The sequence below is a fragment of the Pelecanus crispus genome, chromosome 2 (genome assembly GCF_030463565.1).
Source record: "Pelecanus crispus isolate bPelCri1 chromosome 2, bPelCri1.pri, whole genome shotgun sequence".
Lineage (NCBI taxonomy): Eukaryota > Metazoa > Chordata > Aves > Pelecaniformes > Pelecanidae > Pelecanus > Pelecanus crispus.
In genome coordinates this window covers 112350161-112363313 of record NC_134644.1, presented here as the reverse complement: position 1 = coordinate 112363313, position 13153 = coordinate 112350161, and the positions used below count along the sequence as shown (strand labels likewise).

At 36.2% G+C, this 13153-nt stretch overlaps 1 protein-coding gene across 1 annotated transcript in view; it reads left to right on the top strand.

Annotated features, from left to right (window-relative positions):
* DOK6 (docking protein 6) overlaps positions 1–13153 on the top strand; it is a 264667-nt gene that overhangs the window by 183352 nt on the left and 68162 nt on the right. Inside the window, exon 6 of the mRNA XM_075705728.1 lies at positions 11678–11816. Coding sequence (XP_075561843.1) covers positions 11678–11816 — 139 coding nt within the window. The remainder of the gene's footprint in view (positions 1–11677; positions 11817–13153) is intronic.

The window sequence follows — 13153 nt, the reverse complement described above, 5'->3', positions numbered from 1 at the left end:
CGGTGTAAAAGTAGCTTGTTAGTGTTTTTTCATAGCAAGGGACAATTGCTTTTTTCATTTCGCTTTCTAACAATGCCCCAGGTTCCCTGGGAAGAGTGCAGGCATGCTGTGCTTAAAAATGTTATGCATTAGAGAAGATGCATTTCATGTTTTCAGTTTCTACTATCCCAAATTTGTTTTGCAGTCTTTGTTTTTTCCCTCTTCTGGTGGACTTGGTGCATTTCTTGTCAATTAGTAGCATCATGTTCTATGCAGAAAACTGGTCTGAGGGAATATTTACCAAGAATAGATGGTGGCACATGCATACAATAGCCACAGTCCTTGCCATTCATGCTTCAACCTTTTTGTTTTAAGCAAAATCCTCACTGAAGGTAGCATAAAATGTGTCTTTATCCAGTACAGCATCAGTAGTTTCAGACAGAATTCATAGTAAATATTCAGCTAAAAGAACCTAATCAGCGTAACTGATTGCTGTTAATCAGAGATGGAAATACACATTTGTCAAAACACCAGAAAATGGCTAGCCACTGCATCCCACGAAGTTTTAGAAAGAAGATCTTTCTTGGAAAATATGCAGGGAGCCCAAGTATGTAACTATAAACTGTAAATACTGCTTTCTGCTTATTTTTCATCTTTTTGCATGCTTTTCCTGTCCTTTTTCTGCATGATTTGATACATGTGATTCTTTGTGATGATATTCTTTTGCAGGATTCTCTCTTTTTGTTTCTTTGTTTTTACACTCCTTTTATCCACTCGTACCTTTACCTATCCACTTACTTGTGTAATTGAAAAAAGTGTCTTTCTTTATGTAACAAGATTTTGCAAAAAATATTTTGAGGGTTCTCAAGCCCTTATCAAGATGTTACTTACCTGAACACAGACTACAATTGATTTTAGCTTATTAGGCGAATGAGAAATCCTTGCAGAGCTTTCCCACTGCTGAAAACACTAACAGAAGGATATCATATATGCAATCAAAGTTGGAGTCCGAGATGCCAGGTGAATGCGAGGCGAGTTGTTTGATCCATAACAGAATTGTTGCTGTTTGCAATTGAAAGAACAGGGAAAATCTGTCTACTTCAGTTCTGCCTGGCTTATATCAAAGATGAAAAGTTAAAGCAAGTAGGAAGGAAGTCATGTTTTCTCTCTAAATTAAATACCACATGTAGAAAATTGGTGGATGTTCAATGAACATTTTATACTTGTGGTGGGGGCTGTTCATTTTCTGTAATTATTTTTTTTATGTTATGTTATTATTGCACATCCAGTTTGCCACAAAAGGCGTTATTTGACCACTTGCGTCTGTATGCATGTCTAGTTAAAGTTCAGACCAGAAACATGGCCTTCAGCTAAGATCTTGAGTTCTTACTATCAGCACCTGAGAAAAATATCCTTTAAAACAAATCCCTGCCTTGTCTTATTCCTAGTCCTTTTGTCGTCCCAGGGGTTTCTCCTGTGGCAGGCTGCTCCCAAACTGGAGCTGGCAACCTGCCAGTTTTGGGATTAGTGTTGATGAGTCCTTGGATATCATTAACATATGTTAATTACTCATTAGTGTATGTACATAGCATGGTGAATGTCTCTGAACCAACCCTGTGTGTCCATAATAGCTGCATATGACTTTCTGAAAATTCCTCTGTGGCCACAATGGTCAAAGCAGTAGCTCTCATACCTTGAAGATTGAGAGAGTGACACTGAAAGAAAACTACAGTGTTTAAATCCCCATCACAATAAAATCATAGTGTACTGAAAGTTTCAGAGAGTGGCTGACCGTAAATGCTTTAAATGGCCAAAACTATTATTGATGGTGCATTTAAAAGGGGAGGGGATGGGGGATGCACTTGAAATGCTTTGTTTTGAAACAGTCAAAACTCAAGAAACTCAGCAGAGTGCTCAGTGTGTTCTCTTCATCATTTCTTTGCACTTTGTGTGTCCCACTTTCGAAATGAAAGAATGCAGATTAATTTTCAATAACCTGGAAAAACTGATGTTTTGAATATACATTATAATTAAGTGTGACTAATTTGTTCTTTTTCCCTGTGTCTGTGGTTCTAACCCTGACTCTTTATTAGTTCCTTAATAGTTTTTACTTCTATTGTCTTGATATTATTCATCCATCAAAAATGTTAATTGTATTAGTTCTTTCCTGTACAGCCCTCCAGAAATTTTCCCTCCTCTCCTTAAGTGGATATACTTTATCAAAATGCAGGAAATACCTGCTTCCTATGCTTGCTCTCAAAATAGAAAGGAGAGTAATGACACAAACACAGTATCTGTCTGCATCGTGATAGGTGCAAGGTGTTTCCAATAGCATTCAATACATAGATGAGAGGTAATTATAAGACAAATACTCTTGTAGATCATTTCAAATGTGGTCCTATGTTAAATTCTTCATATCATATTCATTGGTATGTGCAGATGTAAAACTGCTTTTTATTAATGTTTTTTAGTTTAACTTTTAGGTTAGGCATGATCAATTACTGCAAATATTGTTGACACCTTTACAGTAGTGTCCAGTGTCATAGCTTCTGAGCCCCCCAAGTTCCTGAAAGATGAAGTAAAATGAGCAATTATACCCATGCAAATTAGTTCCATGACTGTTATTATGCTAACATCTGTTAACTGGCAGATGCCTTCTTACAAAACTTGTTACTTCCTGAGAGATGATCAAGTGGACTTGACAGTCTTAGATTTACAGTAGAACTCAATGATCTTAAAGGTCTTTTCCAACCTAAATGATTCTGTGATTCTATGATTCTATGATTCCGTGATTCTATAAGCAAGTTCAGTATTGTGTCACATTGTGTTCAGAATTAATTCAGACTCTAGTGAGTATCATCTGAGAGGATTTCTATCTGCAACACCCTGGGCAAGGAGTAGTCCCGAACATAACAGTGACTTTAGGGCTCCAAAAGGAAAAAAAGAAGAAAATAAAGATCCTGGGCCACTAAGTTATATTGCTTCTGTTGTAACAAGTAGTGATGCACTGCCACAGGGCTCCTGTATTATTACACTATCATTTATTTTAACCAGTAATGGCCTTATTTGGGTTTCATATCTAACATTTTTGTATTTGTCAAAGTCAATGTTATTCATGTAGATTAATGCCACTTCATCTGTGTTCTGCTACTAAAGACAGTGAGAGGATCTGAGTAATATTTTTATGGGATGTGTTTGTCTTCATTGGGGAATAATAGCTCTTAACAAAGTGGCAGAAGCCCTGTAGCAGATATCTGTATTTGAATATGATCCCAGCGTCCAGGACTTGGGACTTATATCCCTCTCATTCAAAAGTGAGATGAAAAATAATAGCCAAACTATGATGAGTGAAAAGGCTTAATTAAAAAATAATCTAGCTGTTTGTAGCCTTTGCAGTCTCTTTATTTTTCTCAGACCAGGGTTTTTCATTGGTCTGTTTGTTGTACATCCAACCATAACTGCTGCTTCTGTTCTAAAATGATAATAGTAATATATAAGTTCTTGGTTTATCTTTCATGGAGGTGGTAAGAATAGATATTCATCCAACACACTGCTAAATAGTATTTCAATGTTATCAATAAGATCTGAGCTTTACAAACTAACAGAACTAAATAGCTAACAACATTTTCGTGTTTGTTCTATTACTTAAACTGTCAAAAATGCAAATGTCTTCTGTATTTAAGAACATGTCAGTGATTGGTTTTATTATCCTCTCTTTGTTTTTTATAAATTCCCTTTTTGTATAGTATATGTGATTGCTTATTTTTTTAAAGAAAGCGTTAAGGGGTCAAAAGTCTCTATAAAGTGGGTTGTTTTGCATATATATATGCATTAATTACCTACACTGATTTCTTAAATAGTACGAACTGAATACTGAACACAAGAGGGTAATTTGCATGTGCAACCTAGAATCCTTCTTACTTGAGAGGTGATAAAGCACAAACAGCACAGTTCAATCTTCCCCATCAAAATGTCTAGGTCATGTTTTATGAAACTAGTCTATAAGGAGAAAGAGACAAAAAAATGTGGTTGTAGTCATAGTAAAGTATTGGGATTTAACTTCTTAAACTCCAGAAACTTGCTTCTCATATTCACTATAGTTTAGTTTCTAGGGTCTAGGAAATAGAAAACAGAGCCTCTGCACAACCTGTTCACCATTACGTATGGATATATTTCATAATTACATGTCAATCTCCACATTCTACCTTTTATGCATCACTTCAATAAAGTCAGCTTTTCTGCTTTTTATACTGTAACTACCACTGAGAGTGAGTTATTATTTTTAACTCTTCAGCACTAGTTACATTTGTTCTGATGTATTAAAATAATTGGTATAAATAAGAACATTTTAATGAGAATAGATGGGAAAGCTTAGTAGCAACCAAATAAAAGTGGTCTGAAACAAGTCCCAGACAGAAGCCTCCTTCTTATCAAAACCAAACCTTGGGAAAAAAAATAAAATACAATTTCTTCCACTGTGTCTTATGATGGACAGGGATAAACCTGGTGGAAATTAATTAGAGAATTACAGTGCTAGTCGACAATCACTGATATAGTGCAGAAGAAGACACAGCCTGCTTTCTGCACTTCCATTAAGCAAAAAGTGGAAAGCATCTGACATGCCGGAATGGGTTAGTGTCCCTGAAGTTTTAGCAGTGTGATATATGCTCCACTAGTCTAAATGTGCTATCGCACAAAGCAGTGCAGAGAGAGATTGTAGAGACAGCACAGGCAATGAGAAGAAAAATATCCCTAGAGGCATAATTACCACTAGTACTGTACAGAAATCTCTCCCATCTGACAAAACAAATAAAAACAAGTCTTCATGAGGAAATTTTTGTTTATATTATATTATACCACTTAAATGGCCATTTGGTTTAGGCAGAAAAAGAAATAATCTTATTGGGAAAAAACACTATTCACACAACAAATCTCCCTTTCAGAGGGAAAATTTGTAGTGTAATGCATCTCTGTTTAGAAAGACTAGCAGCATATTCACCAGACTAGCACATAAGATTTTTGTTACTGTGGCTGCATATAATATCTTAAAAAGATGTGCAACTATCATTTGGAAAGTATTAAGGTCCTCTAGGAAATATTGGAGAAGGACTGCTGGATTCCTCTGAGTGATGGAATCCCAGCTACCTGGGAGCAAATCATCACTCATTTCCACTCCATCTCTGAGCATTTTCCATCTCAGAACTGCAAAATGTTGCCATAAATGGTCTTAGTAGGAAAGCTGCTTAGATGGCATGAGGGATCCTTTAGTTCTTTTAGTTGAAAATGCTGAAGATGGCTCAAGAAATACAAGATCTGACCTTGAACAAATCTTCAGGGCGAAGCTCCATTATCAAGTTACTTAGCCATATCAGAGGTGTGGTAATAATCCATGTTCCCTGTATTAACTCAGGCCAAATTGAAGGAGATTCCACATGAAAGAAAGGTAATTTAAGATTAAACACTGCTATCTATATCTTATGAGCATGTACAAGAACAGTGGAAAGTTACTCACCTCAGCTGAAGCACAACAACATGACAATAAACTTTAATGGAGGAATGTCTATTGCCAGCAATTAGTAAGTATCGTGAATAATTACTTTTTTGTGTTGTATATTCTTGCCAGTAAATAACCATCATTAAGGGAGGCAGCAGAGGCCTCATATGTCAGATAATTTTCATTATTTGTTTCTCAAATCATAAAATTTCAAGGATACCTCTTTAATACTTCAGATAAAATCTGAAATGCTGACAGCAAAGCATGGCAACCTAACTCATTATTCATGTAGGCTATGACTAACGGGCCACACTCAGAAGATTTAGATAGTCTATGTCTGCTTGTTCTGGATGTTGCTCTTTATATCGTTGGTGTGCTTCCTATTAGTGATCTTCATTTCCCTTTCACAGATTTTTCATGGGACTTTTTCGCCGCTTTCACCAAAATTGTCCCAACCTGACATCTTTCTAACCACATCTGCTGTTGAAGTTCTATACCTGAATAGATTACGCTTTGTGCACATTTCCCATTAGTTTTCTTCTCTCTGCTTCACCCATAGACCTTTCCTAGGTCCCATACATATCCTGTTTATGTAGTTATCCTTTTTCTTATTGATTTCCCCACCAAATATATCCATCTTTTTGCCTGCTTTATTGTAAGTTAGGATTCTTATCAACATTTTCTTACTTCTCCCTCTGTTTTTCTATCCTTTCAACATATAAGTTGACTTACAATTTTATAAAATTTTTTTAAAAACCTGTTTTGATAAGTATTCCTAGGTGTAAACAGAGCTTTTTATCTAAATATGTACCAGCCACAGAATTTAATTTCTTTCCTTCCTTGTTTTCATTTTCTCAGAAAAGAACAACTTTGGGAGGAAGCAAGATAGCACATGCTGAAGCTGGAATGAGCAAAGAGTTTGGACCTTTAGGGAGATTTGCATTCATTTCTTAGTGAGGTCTACTGGTTAGCTAGCCTGTCTTTAGTGTATGCTGTGCACAACATCCTTGCACACAAAGAACAAACACGATTTCTGTCAAAATGGCTTAGCTCAAGCTGAGGTAACAACAAACAAGGAAAGAACAGAAGTTAGATATCCACAAAACAGAGAGTGTTTGTGTGTCTTCTCTGATCATCTAATTAAATTGCAGGCAAAATTGCTAGTTTCCACCACTTTTTAGAAAATCAAAGCTGTAGCGACACCAGAAATAAGTATCTCAGTTCAGAGTTAAATATTGCATACCAGTTAGTTCTTTCCTGACTGACAGCCACAGCTTCAAGGCTTGAAAGAAAGGCCATCTTTTATTTACTACTCAGCTTGTGATGGTTACAGGTCTGGTCCCATGTGTAGCACCTTCTTCAGCATACAGGAAATAAGCACTAGCTAACTTCATTTCTGGGCCTTGAAGTGTTTGAGTAAACAGCTTTTTCACATTAAGTGCAGACTATGCAATAGCAATTACATCCAGTTTGGTACTGGTAACTTTTAGCATTCTGATTACTGGACAATACCTATTCCTGATCTGTTCTCATTTAAAAATTTAAAGTCCATTTTTTTTTAAAGAACTAGAAATGCTAATCAAGGGTAGTAGTTATTTATTATGTATTAGTTATTAATAGCTATATTTATTAATAGTAATCAGTTATTAATAGTAAAAGTTTTTTATGTTATTTTTCCAGTGCCTATTTGAGAAAGTTTACCTTTATTTTTAGTAAGTTATATGTAGTTTTATATAGTTTTAAGTAATTAATTTACAAATCAGAAATTATTTCTTTAATGCTAAATTATTTGTGGGTAAAAAGAAATCATTCAAATCCATTAAAAATTAGATTTATATATATGAAGAACTAAAAATTTTCTAGTTACATTTGTCATCTATCCTTTATTGTAAAACAAGGACTTACAGCAAATAATGTTTCTGAGCATCTCAGTTTTCAGGCAACCTTCATTATTGTGAAAATGTATTTTACCCTTTACTGAAATAGTGAAATGAGGCTGACATGTCAAATTCTTGTCTTCTCATGCAGTTGCTGAATATTGCACTATTAAACTTTTAAAATATTTCAACCATGACATGAGGGCATGAACCTCTCTTTGGGAAAAAGTACCATATGTAAATGGTGATCAAATCAAGTTAACAAAGTTTCCTTTTTGAAGGGAATTCTACAAGGTTAATATATAGTGTTGATTCTGCTCTAAAAGACTGAAATTACTGTAGCAGAGGCAGTGGGAAACCATTGTGTGAATTTGGCAAATGTTGGAAGAAATCTGCCAGTACTGGTGGGAAGATCTCTTAGGCTTGAACAGAAACCTTATCTTTGAGTAAAAGCAAGAATTTTCACTTGATCTCTGAATCTAGGTTGTCCTGGGCCACAGGCTTAGCCTCTCACCTTCTCCCAGCTAACAATGATGACTGTGAAAAGCTGTGGCAGTATTTTAAGAAGTAAAAAATTTATGATAATTTCCAACACTGTTTATCTACTGGTTTCATTATTTTCCCAGTTATATCATTCTGTAATAACACAGAAAAAAAATCCACTTTCCTATTTCAGTCAAAGCACTTGGTACATTTTAATGCATAGAATCCTTGAATATCCTAAAGCATAGGTTAATGGCATTCCTGTTTTAAAGTGGGAAACACAAAAATAGAGAGGCTAATATCAGCTTTTTCAAGCGTCTGCAAACTGTTAAGTGTCTCATCAAAAAATTACAGTACACAAAATCAGAGAAATTTTTTGACAGTGAAGGTCCTACTGAGTTGGTTGGGCTGTAGTGTGTAACTGCGAGAGTATCAGGAAAAGAAAAGGCCCACGCCTTTCATCTGTCTTTTCTCTAAAATGATTCTAGAAAATGTAAAAGTTATGAAGATGTAATTTAATTGACATAAAATTATAATCAAGTTTTTGTTTATTAAGTATCAAAAATGCAGAAAACTTTTGCAGAAAAGCAAAATAATAATTATGACAAGTTTTGATCTACACTTTGGAAAAGGTCATTTTTCATTTTAAAAGGTTGGTAGAAAACAGAGTTTTTTAAATGTTTTGAGAAAAGTTGCAAGCAGCAATTATTTGATTGATTTTGAAATATCATTCATAGTAACTGAAAAAGGATGCAACTAAACAACCATGTGTGCTTTGAGAAATTTGAATTTACCCACAGTTATTTCACTTCCAGTCATAATAAAGCAACACATTAGCAAGGCTAAGCCTGAAACTGTAGCTTTAAATGGTCAGTTATCTGGCATCTAATAGAGGCTGTAGAGAAAATAGTTTATTTGTTCTGCTGACTATGTTTTGACCAGCCGGGTTAGCTCAGTTGGTTAGAGCATGGTGCTAATAACGCCAACTTTGCAGGTTCAATCCCTGCTCACTGCAGGGGGGTTGGGCTCGATGATCTCTCAAGGTCCCTTCCAACCCAAAGCATTCTATGATTCTATGATTCTAAATAGAACAAGAAGTGTGTTTCACCTTATAGGCTTGTCCATTGCCATTGGCCAGATAAGTAAAGGTCCTCTGTTTTTTTTTCAAAATTCTTAAGCTTAAGGGAACACGCTTACCCCTTTCCCTGTCCCCATCTCCATCATGCATAGGAGTGCTTCTATTTTAGTTTGGTTTTCCTTGTTCTAGAAAGACTGAAACTAACCCTAAAACATGTCGCTGCTCTTGGTGTCATAACTAGAATAAAATAGAACAGAAAATAGAAAAGTCTAGACTAGACTAGACTAGAAGGTCTAAAATCAGATTTTCATCTGACTAAAGCAATAACATCCTGAGGGGCTGAACAGGAAAACTTCGCTATGGCAAAGGGATTCATCTACTTGGGAAACAGATTAGTAATAACAAGTTTAGATGGATGAAAGAAAGTTTTATTCTAACAATTTTTGCTTTTAAAGAGCTCAGACATGCCAGATACCGATTGCTTCATTCTTGGTGCCTTTAAGTCCTGTTAAACTTCAAAGCAGTTAGGGGAATACAGCACTTTAAAAATGATGCCCATAATTCTCCTTCACCTCCAGTTTTGAGTGGCTGTGTGCATGTCATCCCCGGCCAGGGGAGCCCACAATCCGGACATGGGGAGGCTGCCATCAATGGCTTTCCCACGTTGGCATGACACGCCTGCCATGGTCACCCATTGTGGTTCGGAACCAGGCACCAAGGCACTGTCCTGTGGTGGTCGAGGTGCCGGGGCTGTGCCGCAGCCCACACCGCTGCCTCCACCCAGGGCTCACACACACAGTACAGACCCTGCTCTTGGCAGCGGCGGTGGCTAGGTTTTGCTTGGAAAAAACAAGCAGCTTAACACCTGAATCTTAATCACACCCCGTTGCCTGCTTCCTTGTTTTTTTTTTTTCCCTGTAGGATTTTTCATCCTCTGAAACCAACAAAAAGATCATATTTTGTTTCAGTTTCTGAAACCTCATCATTTTTTCCAGACTTTCCATTTCACGCTGTTTGAATTTTATTAAGATCTCTTTACACAAAAGCAGCGTACCAGGTATATGATGCCCTTGAGGGATCTGAAAGGCTGTTGCCATAATGTCGCAAAACTCTGGAGACATTTTATTTCTACCAGAAGCTCTTTGGAGAATTGTGGCTAAGGGTATAAAGTACCTTAAATGTTTACATCAGGGATCTTGATCTCTGTGGGAATTTAATACAAAGCTGTTCTTTTTTAATCTGTTAGTTGGCACACCACATTAATACTCATCAAATAATACCTGTCTACAAAGTGGATTGTATTTTCGTTACATTTTGGGAAGGGGAAGATTATTTTTATTCCAGAATTATGTAATATCCATATGGATAATATTGTGAATGATCTATTCTAAGACTGTGACTTTCTTTTCAACAACTCAGTTGGTCATTACTAAGTATTTTCACCAGGTATTTTCCAGAAGCACCTCTTGTTTTATCTGTTTCTGCCTCCAACATTCTCTGTTAGCATGTTAGATTATTTGGGACATATTTTTTCTAAAATGCTTTGTAATTCTTGGGCTTTCTGGGGCCGTGTTGAAGGTGTTGGGGTACTAAAAAAAATAGATGTCCTTAAAAATAATATAAACAACCAAAATAGTAAAGGAGTGTGGTATTTTAAAGCAAATCAAAATCTATCTATTGTTGAAGAATGTTATGCATTAGTGACTCAAGTCAACAATTTTCTATCACAGATAACTGAAAAACTTTACAGAAAGTATCAGACTCAAGTCAACAAATTTCTATCACAGATAACTGAAAAACTTTACAGAAAGTATCAGACCAAATAAAAAGGATTTTTTAATTCAATTTCTAAAATTGCAAGAAGAATTCTATGAAAATACATAAATCAGACACAGATAATGTAATGGTACTACTAATATAAATATGTCAAATTGCACCGCTGTTTAACACAGTATATATCCTTGAAGTAACAGTCACTCAATAATCTAACATTGTTGTCTACTCACATTTCCTATATTTCCCAGCCCTCTTTGTTGTTGCATTTACCATAAACCGCTCTTCTTCCTCAGAATAATGCCACAGTGATATCACAGATAAGGATAATAGCAGTTGCTCTCTCAACAGCAGAAAGTAAATTTTATTTCTGATTTGTTTTCCACTATTTAATCTTCTTATACTACAGAAATACTGTTCCTATTGTCCAATAGACTGAAGGCTTTTGTAATTATCAAGATAGCTTTAGCTACTGCCTCACATAAATGTACTAACAGAAACAGTTGTAATCTAACCCTCTTAATGCTGTCTTTCAATACAGCTTCTTTGTAGTCATCAGCCATAATAGCACTTTTAATTGGTCAGTGTTCTCTCAAAATGTCAAGTTTTCAAAGTCTTGATGTGCTATGTACTTCTGGCATCAATTGTTTAAGAGAATTAAATTTAGCTCCCACTTACCAGTACAGACATTTGAAACAATGCCCTAAATAGCTGACTGTATTACATCAAGTTTTTATTCTAGAAGACTTCTTTTTCACTGTCCAGAGGATGACTAAAACTGAATTTAAAGGTTACGTTCAGAAAGTTCTGCACACCTCTTGGAATATGTCTCTTTTCGATGGTAAAAATAACTGCAGATGTTCCGAATCCCAGAGTTTAACTACAAAAATCAGCATTTTCTACTGCAAGGTGTGCACTTTTTGTAATAGTTAGATCAAAATTACACAGTACTCATTTTTTTTTTCCTTCCATTCTGCTTAAATTTCACTGCAGGATGTGTGACACAGGAGAAGGGCTGTTCACCTTTCAGACACGAGAAGGGGAAATGATATATCAGAAAGTCCATTCTGCGACACTGGCAATAGCAGAGCAACATGAAAGATTAATGATGGAGATGGAGCAGAAGGCACGGGTAAGGTTCTTTCACCAAAGTCTTTAAACTTATAAAAATTGGTAATGAACAAAAGTATGGAGTAATGGCAGTCCGTGGATTCAGCTGTAATGATGGCAAGACAAAACAGACTTTCGGATTTATGTATCTTCATGGTCAGGGATTTTCAGGGTGTACTATACAATGATCTATTGCTGATGTCTTTTTAGAACTGTGGATACCATTAAACATGAGATCCATGGTTACCTTCTTGAAAATTGTGGCTCTGTTACTCAAAGATTAAGCCTTTAGCTGAAGCCAGCTGAGTTGACTATCGATGAATAAGTGTTATTTTCTCCTCATGGCCTCACAGGTGGAAAAAAAAAGTCCAGTATAAACACTCCTAGATGACAGCAGATGTGTTCTGCTTTTAACACCCAAAAGAAATTACTTTCCCTACACTATAATAAGTATCAATGCAATGTGAGTTCAGAAAGAGCTATTTTTTAATTTTAAGTTCAGAATTTCCAGTTTGCACAAGATATTTTTAAGGACTACTGAAAAGTTTGGTGTTTATTAAGACAGAAAGAAAAAAAAAAAGTGTTTTCTGTATGCTTACAAGTAGCAACGGTCTTAAATGATCATTCTGGAAAGCTGATTTTCAACTGTGGCTTGAAACTACATTTATATCCACCAGAGAGGAAAGATATGGGGAGGCCAAGGAACATGTTTCTGCATGCTTTTCTTCTAGATGACCACAATTCTCCAGGTATCTTTGTCTCTAGAAAGAGATTTGAGGGTAATTGCACCATTTCCAGTGACTCTCTCTTCCCTCCTTCCTTCCCTCGCCCGCCATGTACATGCCCACAGTCATGCAAACATGACTTACACCATCAGCTCCCCACACACTACATCACTGTCAAAATATCTTGCTCACACTCCTGAGAGAAAGGCTGTTGCAAATGGCAACTCCAGACCCCAATGTTTAACTCCTCCTAATTACTCCCCAGATAAGTCTATCTGCCTCTATTTACCGAAAAAGAGACTTGAAAAAGACTTCGATTTCCATGTCAAAAGTCTGTTATGTTGAATGCTCCCCTCAGCCTCTGCATGTCTCTAAGTAAGGTCTCAGACGGGAAGCCATAAAAAGTGACTTTTTTCGTGGTTTATGGATGAGTTTTTCAATAAAACTTGTCAGAGCAGGAACATTTGCACAATAGCCGAGATGCACGAACTTTGGACAGAAAAAGCAGGAAGAGGAGAGTTCACAATCAAGATTAAAATAACATTAGGGACCCAGAAGCAATTGCTGAAAAGTCCAAGACAAGATCATAGAGTAAGCGGAAAACACCTGAAGTAGTAGAAGCGCTGGCAAAAAA